This window comes from Cyanistes caeruleus, chromosome 1 (genome assembly GCF_971803275.1).
Source record: "Cyanistes caeruleus chromosome 1, bCyaCae1.hap1.1, whole genome shotgun sequence".
Classification (NCBI taxonomy): domain Eukaryota; kingdom Metazoa; phylum Chordata; class Aves; order Passeriformes; family Paridae; genus Cyanistes; species Cyanistes caeruleus.
The window spans coordinates 95,886,361-95,905,783 of NC_141701.1; the positions used below are offsets into that span (position 1 = coordinate 95,886,361).

The 19,423-nt window shown below is 38.4% G+C and overlaps 1 protein-coding gene across 3 annotated transcripts in view; it reads left to right on the top strand.

Annotated features, from left to right (window-relative positions):
- TPPP (tubulin polymerization promoting protein) overlaps positions 1–19,423 on the top strand; it is a 70,482-nt gene that overhangs the window by 35,908 nt on the left and 15,151 nt on the right. The window contains exons 3-4 of one of the 3 annotated variants that reach the window (XM_086843513.1): positions 6,541–6,694; positions 16,448–16,694. In XM_086843513.1, coding sequence (XP_086699639.1) covers positions 6,541–6,694; positions 16,448–16,642 — 349 coding nt within the window. In that variant the 3' untranslated portion in view covers positions 16,643–16,694. Of the gene's footprint in view, positions 1–6,540; positions 6,695–16,447; positions 16,695–19,423 lie in introns of those variants that run through there. The other 2 variants (XM_086843529.1, XM_086843519.1) reach the window with 2 other exon arrangements.

The following is a 19,423-nucleotide window of genomic DNA, read 5'->3' on the forward strand; positions in this document are numbered from 1 at the left end:
TCTGTACTACACACCTGTCAAGGTGTGTAGTACAAATTCCCACTAGCAATTGTTATTGACATACATTATGTTTATAGATCTCATCATGAAGACTTGGTGTTTTTACAAGTAGCAAGGAAGAGAAAGTGTCTGTTCTACTAAACAAAGAGGGGTGAATGTTCTGGGCTGTAACAATAATAATAATAATAAAGTTGCTGCTGTAAAGTGGTGAATAAGAAAAATCTTATGAATATCACTAAGTTTCAGCTGTAGTGAGTTTTTGGTATGGCTTGTTAAGATAAAAGAGAAACACATAAAGTTTGAAGTCAGGGCTGAATGTCATTAGGAAACAAGCTTTTGGTTAGCCCTTAGGATAAAACACCTTACTTGTTCTCAGTGACAATACCTTTTTATGGTTAATTTGAATAATTTTCAATGTTTATTTCTGATAATGTAGAAATATTTCTTTGTGTTAGTTAGCAGTTGCCTACGTGGATGTGGGAGCAATAGTGGCAAATCAGAAATAGCCTGATCAGGCTTATTGTGCCATTGAGTCAGAAACCATGACAAATAAGCTGTTCATGTGCTCTCTTGCCAGCGTGGTCCCTCATTCTGTTTTCTGAATGAATGAGACTGCCTTGGGAATGGAATAAATATAGGAAGTACCCAATGTCCTGTTCTAATTTACAAGAAAAGATGCTGTTGAGTTTTACTTGACTGCTCAGTTGATCAGACACCCAAGTCCCTGGTGAATTTAGAACTTCAAACAAAATTCTTCCTGTTAGAGTTTATGCAAAAACCTTTGTTGGGCTCCCACTTCTAGTTACGGTGTTTTTAGACCCTTGTCAGGCCTGCTATGCTCCACAGACCTTTGTGAGTATGTGACAATTTCCACAGCAGAACAGTCCTGATTATTGTATCCTGCCATAATCTTCTCTGACATGCTAACAAAAATAGAAGCTTCTCTCAGTAGTTCCACATCTTTCCGATCTTCAATGTAAGAAAATAGAAAAATGTCCTATTGTCACGGGAATTCGGGATGACTTTTGGTAGCTTGGAGATTACAGCAGGACCTATTAAGTTGTAGACTTTGTTGTATTAACAGTGAACTGTTTTAGTGCTGTGGAGATAAAAATCTCTAATACCAGTCAAGGATTTTGTGTACTGGGTATATGGAGTGTAGTTGTGTAGCTTTTCAACTGAAATGGTGGACAACTTTTAATCCAAATAGTACTCAAGTTCACAGTATCCATTTGCAGCAGTACACTTTCACGTTTAAGAACTCAGTGCACTGTTAGTAGTAATATTTGCAAATAAAATCTGCATCATTTGCTGTTCCAATCTACTTTGGGCTAATGTTTGATACTTTGCACTTTGTTTACTGTGCCAATGTACAGACACAGAACGGATGCTTTTATATAGGTGAACTTGGGCTCCCAGGAGCAAACTGAGAATTTCAAACTTATCAAGGAAGGGGAAGTGATGGGAAGCTTCCTAAAATTCTTCTGACTATATTCATTCTGTTCCCAAATGTAGGCATAGATACAGGAGGCTGTCATTATTGTACCATGTACGTGGTTTCTGCCACTGAAGGATGATGCATTAGAGTAATTCTGTTTATTGTAAGAAGCAGAGCTTAAAATAGAATGGTATGTAAGAATGTATCCTTTCTAAACATAAAAGTTTCTTTGTGTCATAATGAAATATAGGGCTTTAAAAATTTTTATTATTAATGTCTCTCATATATTTAGTTCTTTTTATTAAAATGGCCAACCTTATGGCACTTGTTTTGTAAAAACCTTTTTTCTCTCCTACTTTTCCTTGTTTGCTGCTGTTTTCCATTTTGTCTCATTTTCTGGTCAGTTATAATTTTCATTCTGATGCCTTAATTTTTAATTTTTTTTTAACATACAGTTTTTATCTTCTTTCTATACTAACTCTCTGGAATACTAAGCCTAAGAGATGAGTGTTAAGAACTGAGTGATCACCCTTGGCATACTTAATTGCAGACAAGTTGTTTGAACTTGTAACACTTGGAGAATGGAAGTGAATATATTTGTTTTGCTATTCCCATGGAAACGAGATATTTATAATGAGCTTCTAAAAACAAGTTACAAATATACACAAAGAACCTGATTCTTTGTAGCAGTTGCTTAATAGAAAGGAATTAGTTTATTTGGGGGGGTTATGGGTTGGGGTTTCTTTCTTAAGTTCATGAGGTCTGAAGAGCTAGTACAAGCAAGGGATTTCCTGAATGTGAACAGTGCATTAAAAATGGTGAAAATAAACTGGGGGTATAACAGCCTTGTTTGTTATGTTGTGTTCAGAGTATTATAATTTTTAATACAGTTTGAGTTGGAGGAAGCTTTTTACATGTCATCTAGGTAAACACCACCACCTCACCCTTCCCTCAGTGAGCAGGGACACTTTGCATGAGATGAGGTTGCTCATAGCCCCATCCAACCTGACCAGGGATGGACCATCTACCATTTCTCTGGACAACCTCTTGCAGTGTTTCAACACCCTCCTAAAAATGTCTTCCTTATACCTAGTCTGAATCTGCCCTATTGTAGTTTTCAACTGTTACCTTGTCCTATCACAACAGCTGTGCTAAAAGCTTGCCCCCATCCTTCCTTGTAAGCCCTCTAAAAGCTGCAGTAAGGTCTCCTAGAGCCATGTCTCCACCAGACTGAACAACCCTAACTTTCCCAACTTTTCTTCATGGCAGAGGTGTTCCTTCTCTCTGATCAACTCTGTGGCCCTCCTCTGGATTCACTCCAACAGGTCGATGTCTTTTCCTGTGCTGGGGACCCCAGAGCTGGATGCAGTGCTCCACGTGGGCTCCCTCCAGAGCATTGTAGAGGGGCAGAATCCCCTCCCTCACCCAGCTCCCACACTGCTTTTGCTGCAGCCCAGGATACGGTTGTATCTTTCTGGGCTGGGAGTGCATGTTGCTGGCTTATGTCCAATTTTCCATCTAATAGTACTAGCAAGTCGTTATCCTTAGGGTTTTTTTGTGGACCTGGGTTGGAGAGAGTATAAATCAGGGTTTGTTGAAAGACTTTTCTTCTGTCATTTCTACCTACTCAGTCAGTGGTCTCCTATACATTCAACCCATGACTGTACAGACAGAGGAGGGGGAGTATGCTGTTCTAGTTCGTAATCATGATGACAGAAACTGCTCAGAGCTCTTTGAGACCTGTCTCTGGAGACAGGAAAGGTGTAGGATTGCTGCTTGGTAATGTAGATGCTGGTACATGGCATACATGTACCATACCTTACATACCAAAAGTGCAAGAACATGTCGTGTTCCTAGGATTTTCCACAAGACTTGACATATTTTGCAGCTGTAGAGTTTTGGACTTAATTAGGATGCTTTACAAGTGAATTTGATAATATTGTAATAGATGGGGAAGCGAGAGAGGATATTTTTGGAGTGTAGAAAAAGATAACAAACTTCAAAATTAAAGCTGGTTCATTTAGGAAACTTGGGGTATAGTTGCAAAAATTCCTTCACTTCCAATCCTATTTTTAACATAATTCCAATTAATGTTGTTTGCTGATAAAGAATATCAGCTACAGTGTGCATTTGTTCCTCTTTTGAGGTCCAGCTGCAATACTACATTGGTCATATATGTGTCCAATTTGTGGTTATACCTTAATCTGAAGGGGAAAAAATCCACTCATTTCCTTGCCCCATGTACGTGACAGACAAAAGACCAAATGTGAGAGCTAGCTATACCTTAGACCAAGTGTTCTTTGTTCCTCTTGGGAGCCATATTTATACATTTTTCCTTTTAATTCAGACACAAAAAAGTTATGTTCTTCTATTTAATAAGAGTGCAACTTAACAAAATTCTTCATGTGTTAATAAAACCTTGAGATCAGTTCATTTAGAGCACAGTGCTAATAGCGATAAAGTCTGGGTTTGATAATTTAAGAGTTGAACTCGATGATCCTTGTGGGTCCCTTCCAGCTCAGAATATTTCGTGAAAAATAAATGAGTCAACATGAATTTCTGCTGGTTTTGCTGAAAGTGATCATTCTCTTTCCCATTGTGATGATCCTGACTGATGATCCAAGCTAAACCTATGTGCTGCAGAAAACTGCCTTTGGCAAGGCATGCATGCTAGACTTGGCCTTGAGTCTGTAGAGAATTTAGGGCCTTAGGGTGTTGTTATGCTGAAGCCTTTCAGTGATTGCCAGTGCTTTCTTTTTCTAAATGAGAGGCAAAACAAAATGAAGTCTTTGACCTCTTGAGCTACTTAAAAGTTCTTGGACATGTTTCATCAGAAGAGGGATGTTAATCCTTTTAATGAGAATCCTGGAGAAATTCCAGGTAGTTAATTGCAATTTATTCCACCTGTCTTTCTGATTAATGAAATCCTGGATTATATTCTTTATTTCTACTGTCATGATGTTCTTTTACCAGATAATTCTGTGAGATACTCCAGCATATGCTTTACCCAAAGCAGACAAGTAGTCTGCAAACAGCAAGGTTTGGTCAAAAACCACATAAAGTTTATTTTATGGGGTTGCTAATGTTTGCTGCATTTGTTGGACTGCATTGAAAATAAAGAATGCTATGAGCAAATAAAGAATGTAATGAGCAATTATGTAACAGGTTCCCTTAGTGTTGAATTTTGTTGTGAATAACCAATTTCTCTTTGTTTTAAAAGCCTGGGATAAAATTTCATTTTTGTTTAGTTAATTGAAGTAGGTTTCACTTTCTGACTGTTGGTTGCTAAATCAGAAATCTCACTTCCCCTTTTCATTAGTGGAGGCATCCTCCAGCTGAGAGGAATTTGACCACTGAAGGTGTCCAAGAAAAGATCAAAGATAAATCCATGACATATAGCTGAATTGCTCTTCACAATAGTCTTCTTGACATTTGAATTAAAATTAGATTTCTATATACTGTTTTTCTAGCCCGAGATTTCTGTTGCCAGTGCACACTTTGTCTATCCTAGCATCTATTGTTTATTCCTCCTATATAAACAGCTGTCTCTGTTGAAAGGACTGGTCTGGGTTGTGTGTTGGTGCTTGGTTATTTTTTTTCCCTTGATTTGCTTGAAATGTTCTCTAAATTGGCATAAAAAGAAATGCTCAAGCAGCAAACAAAACTTCTATAGTAGCATGTTTTAGGCAACATTATTTTCCGGCAATATTACTTTAACTTTGAGACTTTTACTTTTTTTTTTTTTACTTTCACTTTTTTGTAATGTTGTAAACATTATCTGCTTTTGAAGATGGTACTGTTTAAGATTATATCAGCACAAGTATCAAAACATCTTTTTGAAAATGATTCTATTTGATATGTTAAATTTTAGTTCAAAATCTGTGGCTAAATATGGGGGTGTAAATTCTAATTGAAAATATCAGAGAATCTGTAATTTACTAGTACAGGAAAAGATGTGGTTTGTGTCTGCTGTAATTCGTATCAACTAAAAATAGATGGTTTTGGTTTAATGGTGAGTAAACTCAGTAATGCTGTTGTTTCATACCTGAACTTTAAAATGAGGAGCACTAAAACTAGGTTAATACTAGAGAATTGAGTGGAACAGTGCATACTATAAAATGTTATCTCCTGCCTAAACTGAGTATTTTAAAATGCTAGAAAACAGACATGCATTAACCTCCTTTTGGTTAAATACATCACTGTAGTAAATGCTTTGTAAGAGTTCTATCAACTGCAACCTTTGGTGTGATGGACCAAAACAGGTCTGCAGGAATGACAGTGTAAACTGATGTCTGTAATGTGTGAATGTCCCATTCATCAGAATTTGCACCACACACTTGTACAGCAAAATCCTCTCCATTAAAAGTAAATATAAGTAAGTGATTTACTAATATGAAAATATGGTCTTCCTGTTAGTGAAAACTACAGAAAGTATTCCAAATTTCTGGGAGGTTTATGAGTTTACCAGACTATTATATTGTGTTTTTTCTGTACCTCTAAATATTTTTTGAAGATGATGGTCTACGAAGGAAAACTGGTATTGAATTTAAATGTGTCAATTAAAAATTTGACAGTCTTCAATTGAGGAGGAATTTCAAGTTTTCAAATGTTTTTCAATAGTTTGCTTTACACAATAGCAGAATACTTAATTTATTTGTGAATACATGAATAGTGACTTATAAATAAAATGATAACCAGTTATTCAAAGAGGAATAAAAAATATTAAATAAAAATACTCACCTAAGATGCTTAAGTTCTTGTCTTGTACATGCAGGCTTTATGAGTGATCAGCCAAATGAGACTGTATTTAATTTGATGAGCTTCAGGCATTTTGACAGTAGACCCAGTCCCTTTTTTTCCTCTTTATTTCTGAGCATTTGTCAAGGGAATTCTATAAAGTGCTATCCTACTCATGTACATATAAAAATAAAATGGTATTGCTGGGATATCTTTTATTTGATGCTATAAATGGGTTGCATGGGCCTTCCTGTTCTGTTGCAATTTTCTGTTGTTCACTGTGGTAAACTGAAACCATTCTGCTATTCTTGAAATGCTTTTTGTTCTCTCTTGTAATTTCTTTCAATTGCTATGTGTTTCAACAGGGGAAAGTCTGTAAGAACTATTACTTTTGAGCAGTTTAAGGAAGCTCTTCAAGAACTCTCCAAGAAGCGATTTAAAGGCAAAAGTGATGAGGAAGCACTTCGAGAAATGTATAAACTAATTGAAGGAAAAGGCCCAGATTTAACTGGAGTAACGGTATGTTACTGATCTAATGGACAGATTGTTTCTACCTGTCCTTTGTTCTACTGCAGTGTCATGTTCACCACTTCCCTCTGCAAGCCACAATTCCAATTTCTCTGTGAGCCCGAAGGCAGCAATTGCTAAGCAGAATGGGAGCAAGGATTATGCAACAACTGAGTATTGCACTGCTGTCTGTTCTTGTGTGGCACTGTCATTGCTGCTTCTAGGAATTGTACTACCACCTAGTAGCACCTCAGAAATATCCTGAGCTCTTGTGTATGCTTACAACAGGGAAGTGTTCATGAAGAGTGGTGTATCCAAATCAAATCAATAGAATCAAATCAGTAGAATTGCATTAGAGCCTCAATCAAAAGTTGTGTCTTGTGAAATACCAAAAAGCAAAGGCATATTGAAATACATTTAATTGCACCATTTGAATCCCAGAACACTGGAAATCTGGGAATCATTATCATGTGGTCCAGTCTTTGTTTCTTGTTAGTTCCAAGCCTGTCAGAGCTATAATGTTCTTTGTTTTTAATTTTAAAATACTGGTATTAAGCTTTGTATGTGAAAAGGAAGCTATAAAGCATATAATATATGTATATATTATAAGGTACATAATCTTGGTTGTCCTTCTAGATGTCCAGGATAGGCAAGCTTTTATCCAGTATTTTAGGAGATACTGGAGTGTTTACCATCAGCTTGAATAGTTCTGTTGGTTTAGTTCATCTGCTTAAAATTTGTGATTCTCCTGAATTTTGCCTGTAAACCTGTGAATGAAAATATAACTGTTTCAGAAACTGGTTCTCTGCAAATGGTCAGTGTAAATATCAAGTGGAAAGATCTTTTTGAGTTGTAAAATAAGTCAGCTTTTTGCAATATTTTATTACTCTTCTACTCTCATTTATTGAACCTTCCTTTTTGTTCTTCACTTACCTGAGTAAATTTGAGTAACTTCTTCATCTGTTCAGGGATTCTTATTTAGAATTTTATACATTCTTCTAGGCCTCACTCCTGATTCCATTTTTTGGTATTTCAGCAGGCAGACACTGAAATTATCAGTGTCTGCTACTAAGGAAATGGTCTCTGTGGGGGACATGGATGAGACTTCCTGGAGAGAAAAATAAAGACCCACAAACTTGGCAATTAAAGACAAATAAATAAATGAATATATGGCCACTCTCCTCCTGCAACCCAGGAGTGCAGATATGAAATCTCTATACAAACTTTTAATTCTTTGTTTAGTTTGGGAAGTCAATATTGTGGAAATTTTAAGTTGTGCTGCTTTTTGAATAGTTAGATAAAGCTACATTAAGCTTTTCTTAAAAATTCTAGGGTAAGTCAGTCATGCCATGTAGTGTGTTCCCTGCTCTGTAAAACTCTGCTATAGGTCATGTAGATTTAGTTCTGGTTTCAGACAGAAAACTTTGTGACTACTGACACATTACTCTAAACATATTAGGGAAGGAGCTGAAAGCATGGTTAAGTGAAGCTTGTAGATAAGAATACTTCAGCAGCCTGTGGGGAATTTTGTATCTTAGCTTCTTGTGTTCTGAACTGGGTATTTTGGGAAGTAGGTGGCAGGGGCAGTATGTCTGGAGTAAATGGCAGCCTGGGGAAAAGCGCTTCTTCAGCAGGACAGTTGGAAAGTTTGCCTTCACATCAGACAATGATGATTTTAGAGCATGTTGTGATAGAAGTGATGGAAGATTTTTTATCTTTTTCTGTTTATTTTTTTCTTCTCTTTCATAGTGTTGCAGAATTGCAAAACTCCCTGCTTGTGGTTGAGAAGGCTCAGTAGCCAGATATTGAAACCAAGTGAATTTTAGGCTGCTTTCTAATCTTGGAACAGAACATGTATGATTGACTTTGTCCTATAGGAAGAAAGGAATAAGGGTTAATGAAGCCAGTAGCTTTATTAGCTTGCTTGGTTGTGATCTGTCAGTAGAACATGCAGTGCAGGTCACTTGGACAGCTTGCAAACAGACATGTAAATGAAGTCTAGGGCCTTTTAACAGTCCTCATTCCTACACAAAGGTTACAAAGAGCAAAACTGAGGTTCTTTCTTTCCCTGTTCCAAGAGAGTACCATAATAATTCTGAATGCATTTCAACACCTCTTGGGGAACAGATCCATGCTTTGGTCATTGTTTGCTGTTAAAATAAAGCCAGTTGAACTTCAGTGTATATTCATCAGGGTCCTTGACAGAGAAATGCAGAGCCATTTCAAGTGTAAGGAACCTGGGATGATCTCATTCACACCTTCTGCTCACCAGAGGGCTAATTTAAAGCCAGATCAGGTTGTTCAGCGCTCAGTCTAGTCAGATTCACAGTGAGAGGAGTATGGGTGGCAGGGCAGTACAGCAGCAACAGCACTTTAAAAGCTGGGTGATGGGTGTTCAGGGAGATGTTGATGTGGGAAAGATCATATTCTCACCAAAATGTACCTGTTAGGGCAAGAGGAAGGAAGCCAGAGCGCAGCCCACAGAGTGTGGTAAACGAGACAAAACAGTCGTTGCAGCAGAAGTGCAAAGAGGCCTAGGAATTCCACTTAAGACTATGAGTCTCTGCTTGAATGCTACAGAGTGGTAGTCTGGAAAAGCTGCAGGACATACTGTCCAGCACATGGACATCCATTTAGATGTGGAAGAAGTCTGCAGAACTGCCATTAGCACATCAGAGTCCTTGGCTCTGTTAGGAAGAAGTCGTAATAGAGTATCCACGTTGCATGCTTCAGAGAGCTCCTGTGTCTTCTCAATATCAGGGTGGCAGTGGGCACTCCTGTGGGACTTGTGCTGTGGTCAGGGTCCTGAGATTTCAGCTGGTCAGAGGAGATTGGATGAAGAGGAGATTGATGTGATATTTGTGGAAAACCCAAGCTACACAAGGTGAGAAAGGATTGACAGCTGGAAACCACATGGACAAAGACTACTGAGATAGAAAAGACTGAAAGCTTGTGGCTTCTGGCACCAAAAAGTCACAGATATGCTCCACCTGCACTTCTTTAGTTTCAGAATACATACAGTATCCTGAGCACTGGTGAGGATCAACAAGGCCCATGAGAGACAGCTGAGCCTGAAATTAGTGTTCACACAAAAGGGGGAAAATGGGTGATAGTGTTGACGAGAATTATCTCACTCTGTGGGGACAGACAGGTTCTTTTAAGGATCCTCGGTTGAATGAGAACTGGCCATGGATTTGTAGTTATATCAGGCCATAGCATGAGCTGTGTATTAGTGAAAATCTGGCAAGGAGTGAACAGTCACAGTTTTTTCCATCCCAAATATCTCATGTGCTGTTACACTTCCCTGTTCTGTAATGGGTGACACTATCTGGCAACAGTGCTGTACCATGAGTCAGGAGTAATGGGTACCAGTCACAGAAAATTCACTGAAGATTCTTCTTGTGGATGATCAAGGCATGTATTTTCTGATCTCATCTGATATCTCAGGAGTTTTATTGCTTGGTAGGTGCCAGGATATGGGATTATTGCAGATGCACGGCCAAGATTTTTCTAGCCTCCTAACATGGACCTCTTCTTCCTCCTCCTTGTGGGTACCCAGAGTACTGCTCTGGAGGTAACCTGGAGCATATAAAGAGGAACTACAGAAGTCTAGGGGTGAGGGTGATGGGTATGAAGCCTCAGATCTTGTCTTGCCAGTCCCAGGAGGAGGAAAGATTGGGCAGAAGTGGACTGTATGACTTCTGTTGAAGATGGGGCTTTGGCTTCTAGGACCAGAGAAATGAGGGCTACTCAGCAGGGATGAAGTTAATCTAACAAAGTGGAACAAGAGTATCTTTACAAACTACGCTTATTGATCTGCTGAGGAGACTATTAGACTGGGTATGAAACCTGAACATGAAAGCTCATAAGGGGCAGAGCAGATATGTCTAAGTGACAAGCCTGACAAGGGAGGTTATTGCCCATCAGTAAATGCAGCAGGACATGGGGTTTGTCTTTAACACCTGCAAAAGCATATAGTATGGGGAAAGCAGGGCAATTCGTTGCAGAGATATGATTCACTGGGATTGTGCAGGTGTGTTAACACAGCTCTTCTGACTGGAGTGCTGCACTGGATGAATAGAGGCTCTTCAGGAAATTCATGAAAAATATGAGAAAGAGGGATTATTGTAGTCTATGTAAAGGCATATGTTGACAGCATCTAGCTTTGGAACAAGTCTCATTAAACTCATTAAAGACTGGGGGTAAGATTAAATCAAAGATGGATTCATCAACACCCTTATTTTTTTAAAAAAAAGACTCTGTAATATATTTCCCTTTCTATTTTGTCTTTGCCACCAACAAGAATGAAAAACTCCTCAGAGAAGTGTTGGCACAATGTTTTTGTGAAAGGTCACATTAATCAGGCTGCTAGATCCCATGAATTTGGATCATGTAGTGACTTGGACTGTTGAAATGGTGGTGAACTAGAGTTAAGGGGCTAATCTTAGGAGGAATGGAAGGGGGCTCTTGTAGGTGGCAAGTGGGCAACACCTGATCTGCCCTTATAGCTTGACATTACATCGTCTTCTCTTGATGGAGCTAGACCTGGGTCAGGCAGATTTGACAGATAAATATGAGTTTGTTGCTGGAAGTCATGTCATATATAAGGCACCTTTTTCATGTCTTTGGCTCTAGCTCTTGCAGGACTCCTAGTTAGTGGGAAGGTTTAGGTACTGTATATAAAACTAGGACTTGCAGTGCTGTATCACCAGAGCAGCATTACTGGGAACCACTCCATTGAAAGTCCTCACCAGGATTAAATAAAATGGTGTTACTTTCTGGCATTACTAAAGTAGAGTTGCTTACAATTTTCTTTTATGTGGGTGTGTCTGTGCACATGTTGAACTGAAGAAACATGAATGAAATCCAAATTTTTATTGAAGCTTGATCTCTCTGTCTGACTTTCTGCAGAGTTTTAATGCATGTGCATGTATTCCCATGAATTTAAAAAGAAAGTAAATATAATTTTGGTAGGGAGTTCTGATACAATCCTCCCCCTCAAAAAGGGCAGACTTTCCCTTTGAAACTTTTTTTTTCCATGTTACAGTCATTTTTTGTTTCTCATTTTTACAAAGGTTGTGGATATTACCAGCAGATCAATAATTTTCAAAACCTTGCTGAGCCTATGAATGTTGGTGCTGATTCTGCAGGCTCCCAGAACATTTAAATTGGCTAAAGAAATCTCCATGGCAACTTTTTCTAGGGAGATGTTCTGTTGGATGGTGCAGTTTTATGGTTGAAGGAGCAAATGTAGGAAAGCCCTGAGTTTCAGCAAGGAAAGCTGACTGCAGCTGGCAGTGGAGGCAGGAGTACTGTGGTTCAGGTGTTGTACCCTTGTGGTGAGGAGTAAGAAGAGCAGCTCACCTCCTGCCTGTGCCCATTGATTTTGGCAGTGCAGGCATTCCCAGCAGTGATTGCTGAAAAGACAGTGTCAGTCCCTCAGGCGGGCAGGGGTTGTTTCTGTATTTTCTGTGCATTTGTAATTCAGGGAAGAAGACCAACCAGAAAGCCCCACTGCAGGGTTTTGCATCATTAAGTTTCTGCCTAAGCTGTGCAGCAGCTTAAAACGCAACCGGAATTTTTGTCAGTGATGGCAAGCGGTGGAAAATACCTTGAGGCAAAGTTGTTTGAGTGGAGGCAGGAGTTCATTGTGCAAGCCAGGGCATTCGGTGTCTGTTTTGAACATGTGATATTCCTGAAGTCCAGAAGGTTTTCTGGGTGCTCTTCCTTCCCAGGAACTGGTTGTGGAGAACCTTTTGGGACGGGTGGTACGCTGTGTGCAGAGCTGCCCAGCACAGAGTTCCCGCAAGCTCTCCGGGGCTGTGGTGCTGCAGAAGTGAGGCCTGTGCAGCTGCAAGAGTGTGGTGCTGCAGTGCCCTGCTCGTGGAGCCCTTTGCAGTGTGCCAGGTGCAAATCTTTTGTGGCATTTGCTTGGGTTTTGAACCATGAGCTTTGGAGAAGGGATGGTGACGTGTGCTGACAGAAGATGAGGGATGCTACCTTGGCAGCACTGAATCGCCTTTCCTCTTCCTTGCCTCAACTTTGTTGTGGAAGGAAAAGACCTGAAAGTGTGGGAAATCTTCCAGTCTCACATTGTTACCTTATTTTCATGATTGTGGCACTAGCTTCATATGATGCTTCTAGCCTTTTGACACAAAATTCAATTTTATGGAGTCTGCCAAGCCACTGTAGCTGCAGAGCTTTCAGTGGATATATTTTCCTTCAAACTGCTAGATACTTTTGTGCAAAGGTAGACAAAATTACATGTTCTTGACTTCTGTGTTTTCATTTCCTTTTTACTGTAATTCATTTCAGTTTCTTAAGGGCTGATAATACATTTCTGTAAGTAATTCAATTCTTGAAAATAATGAAATTGATTGTGTTGCTTGCTCTGTAAATCACTCCTAGATTCATTAGTTATCTTCTGGTAGCTGGTAAAATCTGCATAAGTTTGCAGAGCTGTCTTTCTCGAGAAAGGTCTAGGGAAGATTTGTTGATCTTTGTTCGTTAAGGTTTCCAGAGTTTAAGACTACAGCTTTCACTTCCTGTCTTTGGTATGAGGGCTGCTTCAGACAGATAGAAATTGGACTATTTTTAAAATGAAATTTGGACAATATGTTGGATTGTTTTGTTTTGTTTACTTCCCTGCAGTGTGGTCAAACACTGGATTAAGTTGCCCATGGAGGTTGTGGAAATTTGGAGGTGTTCAGGACTTGACTGCACAAGTTTCTGTGTAAACTTTTTTGAGCCTTGCTGTGAGCAGGTCTTTATGCTCCATGAAGACTCATGTTCAAAGGTTTATTCCGACCTAAATTGTTCTGTGACTTAGTAATTTTAAGTTTTGATAATCCTCAGGGACAGAGACTCCCCCGTTCTTTCCATGCTTCACCAACCACAGTGGTGAAAAGTTCTCATGTGTCTAGTTGGAATTCCATATCTTTCAAATCATGCCCATTATTGTTTACTTCTGAACTGTCTCTGTTTGTAATATAACCACTCTGTTGAGGACAAGAATAAGATTTGTGTCTCCCTTTTTTATTCTGAGTCTTGATAAACACATTCCTGTCATCTTTTCCATGTATGTCACATGCTCCAAGCCCCTTGCTGTCTTAGCAGCACTTCTTTGTAGACATTAACACAAAGTGAGAAAAAATGCTGAATTGCTAAGAAAAAAATGCACAAAAAAATTAATAAGCTAAATTTGGAACACTAAATAATTATGTTTGGTTCTGATGTGCTAAGTAAAACTATTCCTAACAGAAAGTTTTTAAAAGTAACAAAAAAATTGAAGTTCACGGGCACCTTCTGCGATATGCAAATTTTGTGGTTAACTGTATATGAAAATAAGAGATGGAAAATGAAGGCTTCGGTAGTCTCACAGAAAAAAAAGGGAGGAGGCTGGCCCCAAGGAATCTATTACCTTTAGAATAATGTAACTAGAGACATTATTAACTTAATCGAGATAGTGAACAGTTCAAGCAGAATTGCTATATGATAAGGCAGAATCATTTGTATGTGATTCATTGTGAAAAAGAAGGGAGAGTAGTGAGTTGCTAATGTGGAAACTGTTCTCATCCAGCCTTTTGTGCTCTATGCGATGTTTCTTCTTACATTTTTCTTCACTTAAGAAGGATGGTCAGCTTTCTCCCCCCATTATTTTCAAGAATTTGAATTAGTTACAGAAATGTATTATCAGCCCTTAGGAAACTGAAATGAACTACAGTAAGAAGGAAATGAAAACAGGCTGCGGTTCTTACTCAGGAAAAAACAATGTGAGAAAAAATGTTCACCTTGCAGCTACTGCCTTTAATGTTCATTTCGCACATTATGATTCCTGTGATGCAGGAAACCATGTGGTCCATCTTGGGCTGGAAGACGACCGAATGTGGGATCACTGTTGTCCTTGCTCTGGATTTGTGCTGTTCCTTGTACTGGGAACACAAGGTTTTAGGTTTTAGGGCTTTTTTAGGTTTTGCTTAATTGTTTCTTGGGGAAAAAGGATCATATTTTTTAACCTGCCAAGCTGTTGCCCATCCTCAGTTTTCTTTGTTGGTTTGAAACATGTTGCTGTTTTCCCTACAGATAATAGGAAAAGGAAGGGCTTGTGTGGCATACTGCTATCGTATTGTTGTAAAGATGGACCTTATAAGTTGTGTGTGTTGTGGTCTTATCAGAATGCAGGGGTCTTGATATAAACACCACATTTCTCAAGTTTACCACTGGGAATAGCTTTCTGAGAACATCCTTCATTATTGACATGAGCCATTCTATTAATTCTCGTTTTACTGTTTCTTCTTGCATGTTAATATGTGTGCATTTCTATACTCTCACACAAGTTTTAATATGTATGTTACAAAATATGTTACTGTACAAAAATTCTCATATGTTTTTATTGTAGGTTGTGTATTGAGGAAAATTTCCTACATTTCATGCCACACCTCTGAAACAGAGCAGCAGAAGCTGTAGTCTTCCTTTTTCAAATAATCATTAAATTTACCACTACAGATTTCAGAATTTGTGAAAGTGTAGTCTGTCCTGAGAATGAATTTGGTAAAGGCAGTCAACTAGAGTTTCTGAGACTTCTTTGTAGATGTGACAGTAGAGAGTGTATGCACATGTAGATAAAACTGATTTTCTGTAAAGTAGCAGTTTTTAAATACAAGGAAAGCAAGTATGTTTTAAGTTTAATTAATTCCACATTGAATATATTGCCCTTGTCTTGCATTTGGAGTTTTCCTGGTTATAAGATGCTACCAGTAAACTGTTGTACAACTGTTGTATATATTAGACCAATACTTCATCATAAGAATTGTCTTGATACCTATTTTTTCAGTATAGAAAAATAACCACTTCTACAAATAGTACTCTTAAAACTGCAAGACGGAAGTCCCCAAACATCATTTAGCAATTCTTTCGAGAAATGAATGCTCCAGTGGTCATTTTCTTTCAGATAGTGACAAGTGGTGCACATATAAAAGATGCCCAGATTTTAGCACTCTTTGTTCATTTTAGCTTAAAAGTCTTGTGTTTTTTGATTCTCCTGATTTTAAAACATAAATTTAAGGATCAGAGTCTGCTCCTAGTCCAATTACACAGGTTATCATGCTACTATATTGTTATGTGAAATGTTTGGGTTTTTTCTGTTTCTATAGTCACTTTTATTTGGTCTCAATGACAACAAAACTGATTTTTGAGGAACCTGATATACCTCAGTGGAAGGAGCCTTTTCTCAGTGCCATTTCATAGAATGCTAATTTGCTAATATTAGAAATAACTTTCAGTCCTTCCAGTTTGTTACTTCTCTCACAAATCCTAGAGTTTAGAATGAAATTGTCTTTTGAAGCAATTAATTATTGTTGTATTGAAATAGTTGTTCTATATTGGTGGAGCCAGGCTTTTGTGCTTTCATGCTGACATAATGGATTTTGAACATAGTTCAAAATGTGAAGTCAAGATACAACTTCTTCATATCTTTGGTGCTTAGAACTTGATTATTAATCAGAAGTATCTCATACTGACAGTCTCTTCTAAAGAAAGGGTTTTGACATAATTTGTGCTATTTCCTTTTCTTCTATATTATTATTGTCATTGTATGTAATGGCAAGAGACAAACATCTTTTGTATTCTATTACTGGCAATGAGTAGGTATTTGCATAGTCTCTGTCATTAGTAAAGATTTTAATCTTAGTAGCATAAAGTATCTGTATTAAGAATAGCTGATTTCTGATGTGTCTTTTTGTTTTGTTTCTTTTTTTCTTCCTATAGAAAACTGTTGCATCTCCAACTGTTTCACGCCTTACAGATACTTCAAAATTCACGGGTTCTCACAAAGAGAGGTTTGATGCCAGTGGGAAAGGAAAAGGCAGAGCTGGCCGAGAAGATCTGGTGGATAACTCAGGATATGTATCTGGTTATAAGCATGCAGGCACATACGATCATAAAGTACAAGGAAACAAGTAAGGCTGAGGGTTTACAACACAGAGGGGAATAGAGTATATATTTGTAAGGATGATGTTATGAATCCCACATGTTTCGGTTATTGTGAATGTTGAGACTATGTTGTCAAGAAGTTGTCTTCAGGAACTGGAACTGATTTCAACATCTGCTGAGCTACTTGCAGCACAATGCCACTTCATTACATTCCTCATGCATATATTGGCAAAAATAAATGAATATGTAGGTATAAAAAATACATCATTTTGTTGAGCTTTAGGAAAAAAAAACCCAAACCAACAAACAACAAAGCCAAAGTCAAGAGCAGTTATACCACACTTCATCAATTCAAGCAAAATATCTCAAACATTCCTGATGTTCAGTTGCCCTGATGATGTCAAAGAGAACTTCTTGAAAAGAGGATCTTTTGTAGCAGTCTTTCTGAAGAATATCCCATTACTTATGCAGTTTCATTTGACTACTGTTTTAGGGTTTTTTTTTAAATGTCTTACATGGGATCTAGCACTTTTCTTAAAACATTCAACAGTATACTATTGGGAAGTAAGTGGTGGTAATATACTAGGTTCTAGCCTGTGATTATTGTATACCACTCATGGAAAAACTGTAAAAAAACCTATTTCTAGGACAATATAGACTCTAAAGTATTTTATGTCAACAGAAAGAGTTGGAAAATACCAGCCCTTACTTTCCTCCTGTCTATACTTTGTGCTTGTTCTTGTGTGTACTGTAGCATGGTTCTGACTGGCTGGATTTGGATGGAGCTATTGTACTAACCTGAGAGGTGAGGAACAAGACTAAGAAAGTCTAGTTAAGGATTTTCACAGTCTGTTTTCAAGTTTGCACTGCCTCACATTGGAAGTGAAGGGGGAATTAAGCTAATAATGCTTTAAAATATTGTTTATGACTAAACACTGCCAATCAGATTACTATTAAATGGACATTATTTTGCACATATGTTGGCACATAGTCCCTTTAAGCTCTAACGTATGTAAAAAAAGCTTATGGCCCCTTGGAGTAAGGACATTTACAATTAATATCAATGTAATTAGGTGCAATTTACCCACAAAAAATCCCAAACCATTATGATTGAGCTACATTTTATGACAGATTCATTTGAAGTCAAGGGATTTGATTCTCTGTTCACTCTTGCTGCCAAACTTGGGAGTAATAGCACTTCTGGGAATGGCTTTCCAATGTTACCAGTCCCACAGATTTAAGGTACAGGCAGCTGAGTGTGACCTAGCTGGGGTCCAGAATGCCAAAAGAAATTAATTGGTATAAAAATAACGCTTTTTTTTTCATATTGGTTGAAAAGGAGTGAAAAGTCCATTACAATTTTCTGCAAGAGCTGAACAAGTACCTTGATGTATTACTCTGATTCTCTAAATTAGTTGTGAAAGATAGGATGTTCAGTATTCAAAACCAGCTCTTTGCAGTTCTGCCTTGCTTCCTTTCAAAAGGAGCTTGTGCTCTGATTTTCATGTTGAACTCTGACTAAAGGTTAATAGATTTATTGCTCTTCCCCCAGCCATAAAAGCATCCCACTCAGAATACATAAACGTAGGTGAGCAGTGTGTGCTGTCATGAGCCATGCAGCTGAACAGTCTGTATTTGGCCAGTGTATGGAAAGGAAGCACTGGTTTTCAGCCCTTAAATTGCTCATGTTTTGTTCTGCTGACATTGTGTGGTAGCCTGTCTTGTAGCTTTGCCCTCAGTGGCCCTTTGAGCCCATACATCAGCCTAAAACCAAAACAACAATAGCAAACAAAAGACAAGAGCTTCTTTGTGGACTTGGACATCCTTTTGTTTGTTTATAATTTATTTTGATGTTTGTTTTTAAGTGGGATGGAAGTTTGCCAAAACACACCACATGCTCTTGTAAAGATTTAAATAGTTTTTCCCATGGATGGCTTTGGTTACCTTGAAAGATTTTAGATGTATGTAAAGATGCTCAGGATGCAAAGTGTTTAGCTTTGTGAACCCTTCCCAAGAGTTACCCAGTGTTCTTGAAGAATGAAGGTTACCCAGTTCTGTGTTGCACTGGGGACATGTCACACTCCAGAGCAGGAAATAGGATACTTGATACCAACAGTGGCTAAATGATTCTGGTATGGTAGTAAACTGTCTAAATGTAAAGAACTTTCTTTGTCACTGGTGCCTGTGCACCTGAAGATGGCTCCAGGGTAGTCCTGTTTTTTTAATGAATAAAAAGGCTGAGCCTACAACCCTTGATGGATCCTTCAGCTGAGTTACAGGCAAAATCAGTGTCCCTGTTTTTCCTTTTGACTTTAAGACTTGCCTATTAACTCACTGGTAATTGAAAAGTTCTGGACCCAGCCTCACTAAAGGGTGAAGTCCAGCCTACTGCAGAGTCCAAGAGCACACTGTTGACCTGGGTGTTTGTTGCTAGTTATCTGCCTTGTCTGGCACATTAGTGACTCTTTGCTTTTAGGTACACAAAGGACAGGTTTTCATAGGTACCCAAATACAGTGTCTGTAATGCCAGAATGTTTCCATACAGGAGGAGTGATTGGTTAGGAAGATTTTAAGATATAATTATGTTTTAAGTTGTTAGTTCAAAGTGAGAGAGATCAGCACACTCGGAAGGGATGCAAGCGAATTGAGAGTGCGGACAGAAGCAAGTTGACACTGTCTAGAAATTGAGTTACAAGAGGCTGATGTAGTGAGCTGAGGTTCTTCCAGAGTTTACTTTGCATTGTTTGTGCAGTATAAAGTCCCTGCCAAGAACCAAAGCACTTTATTTGGGCCTGATGCAAACTTTGAAAT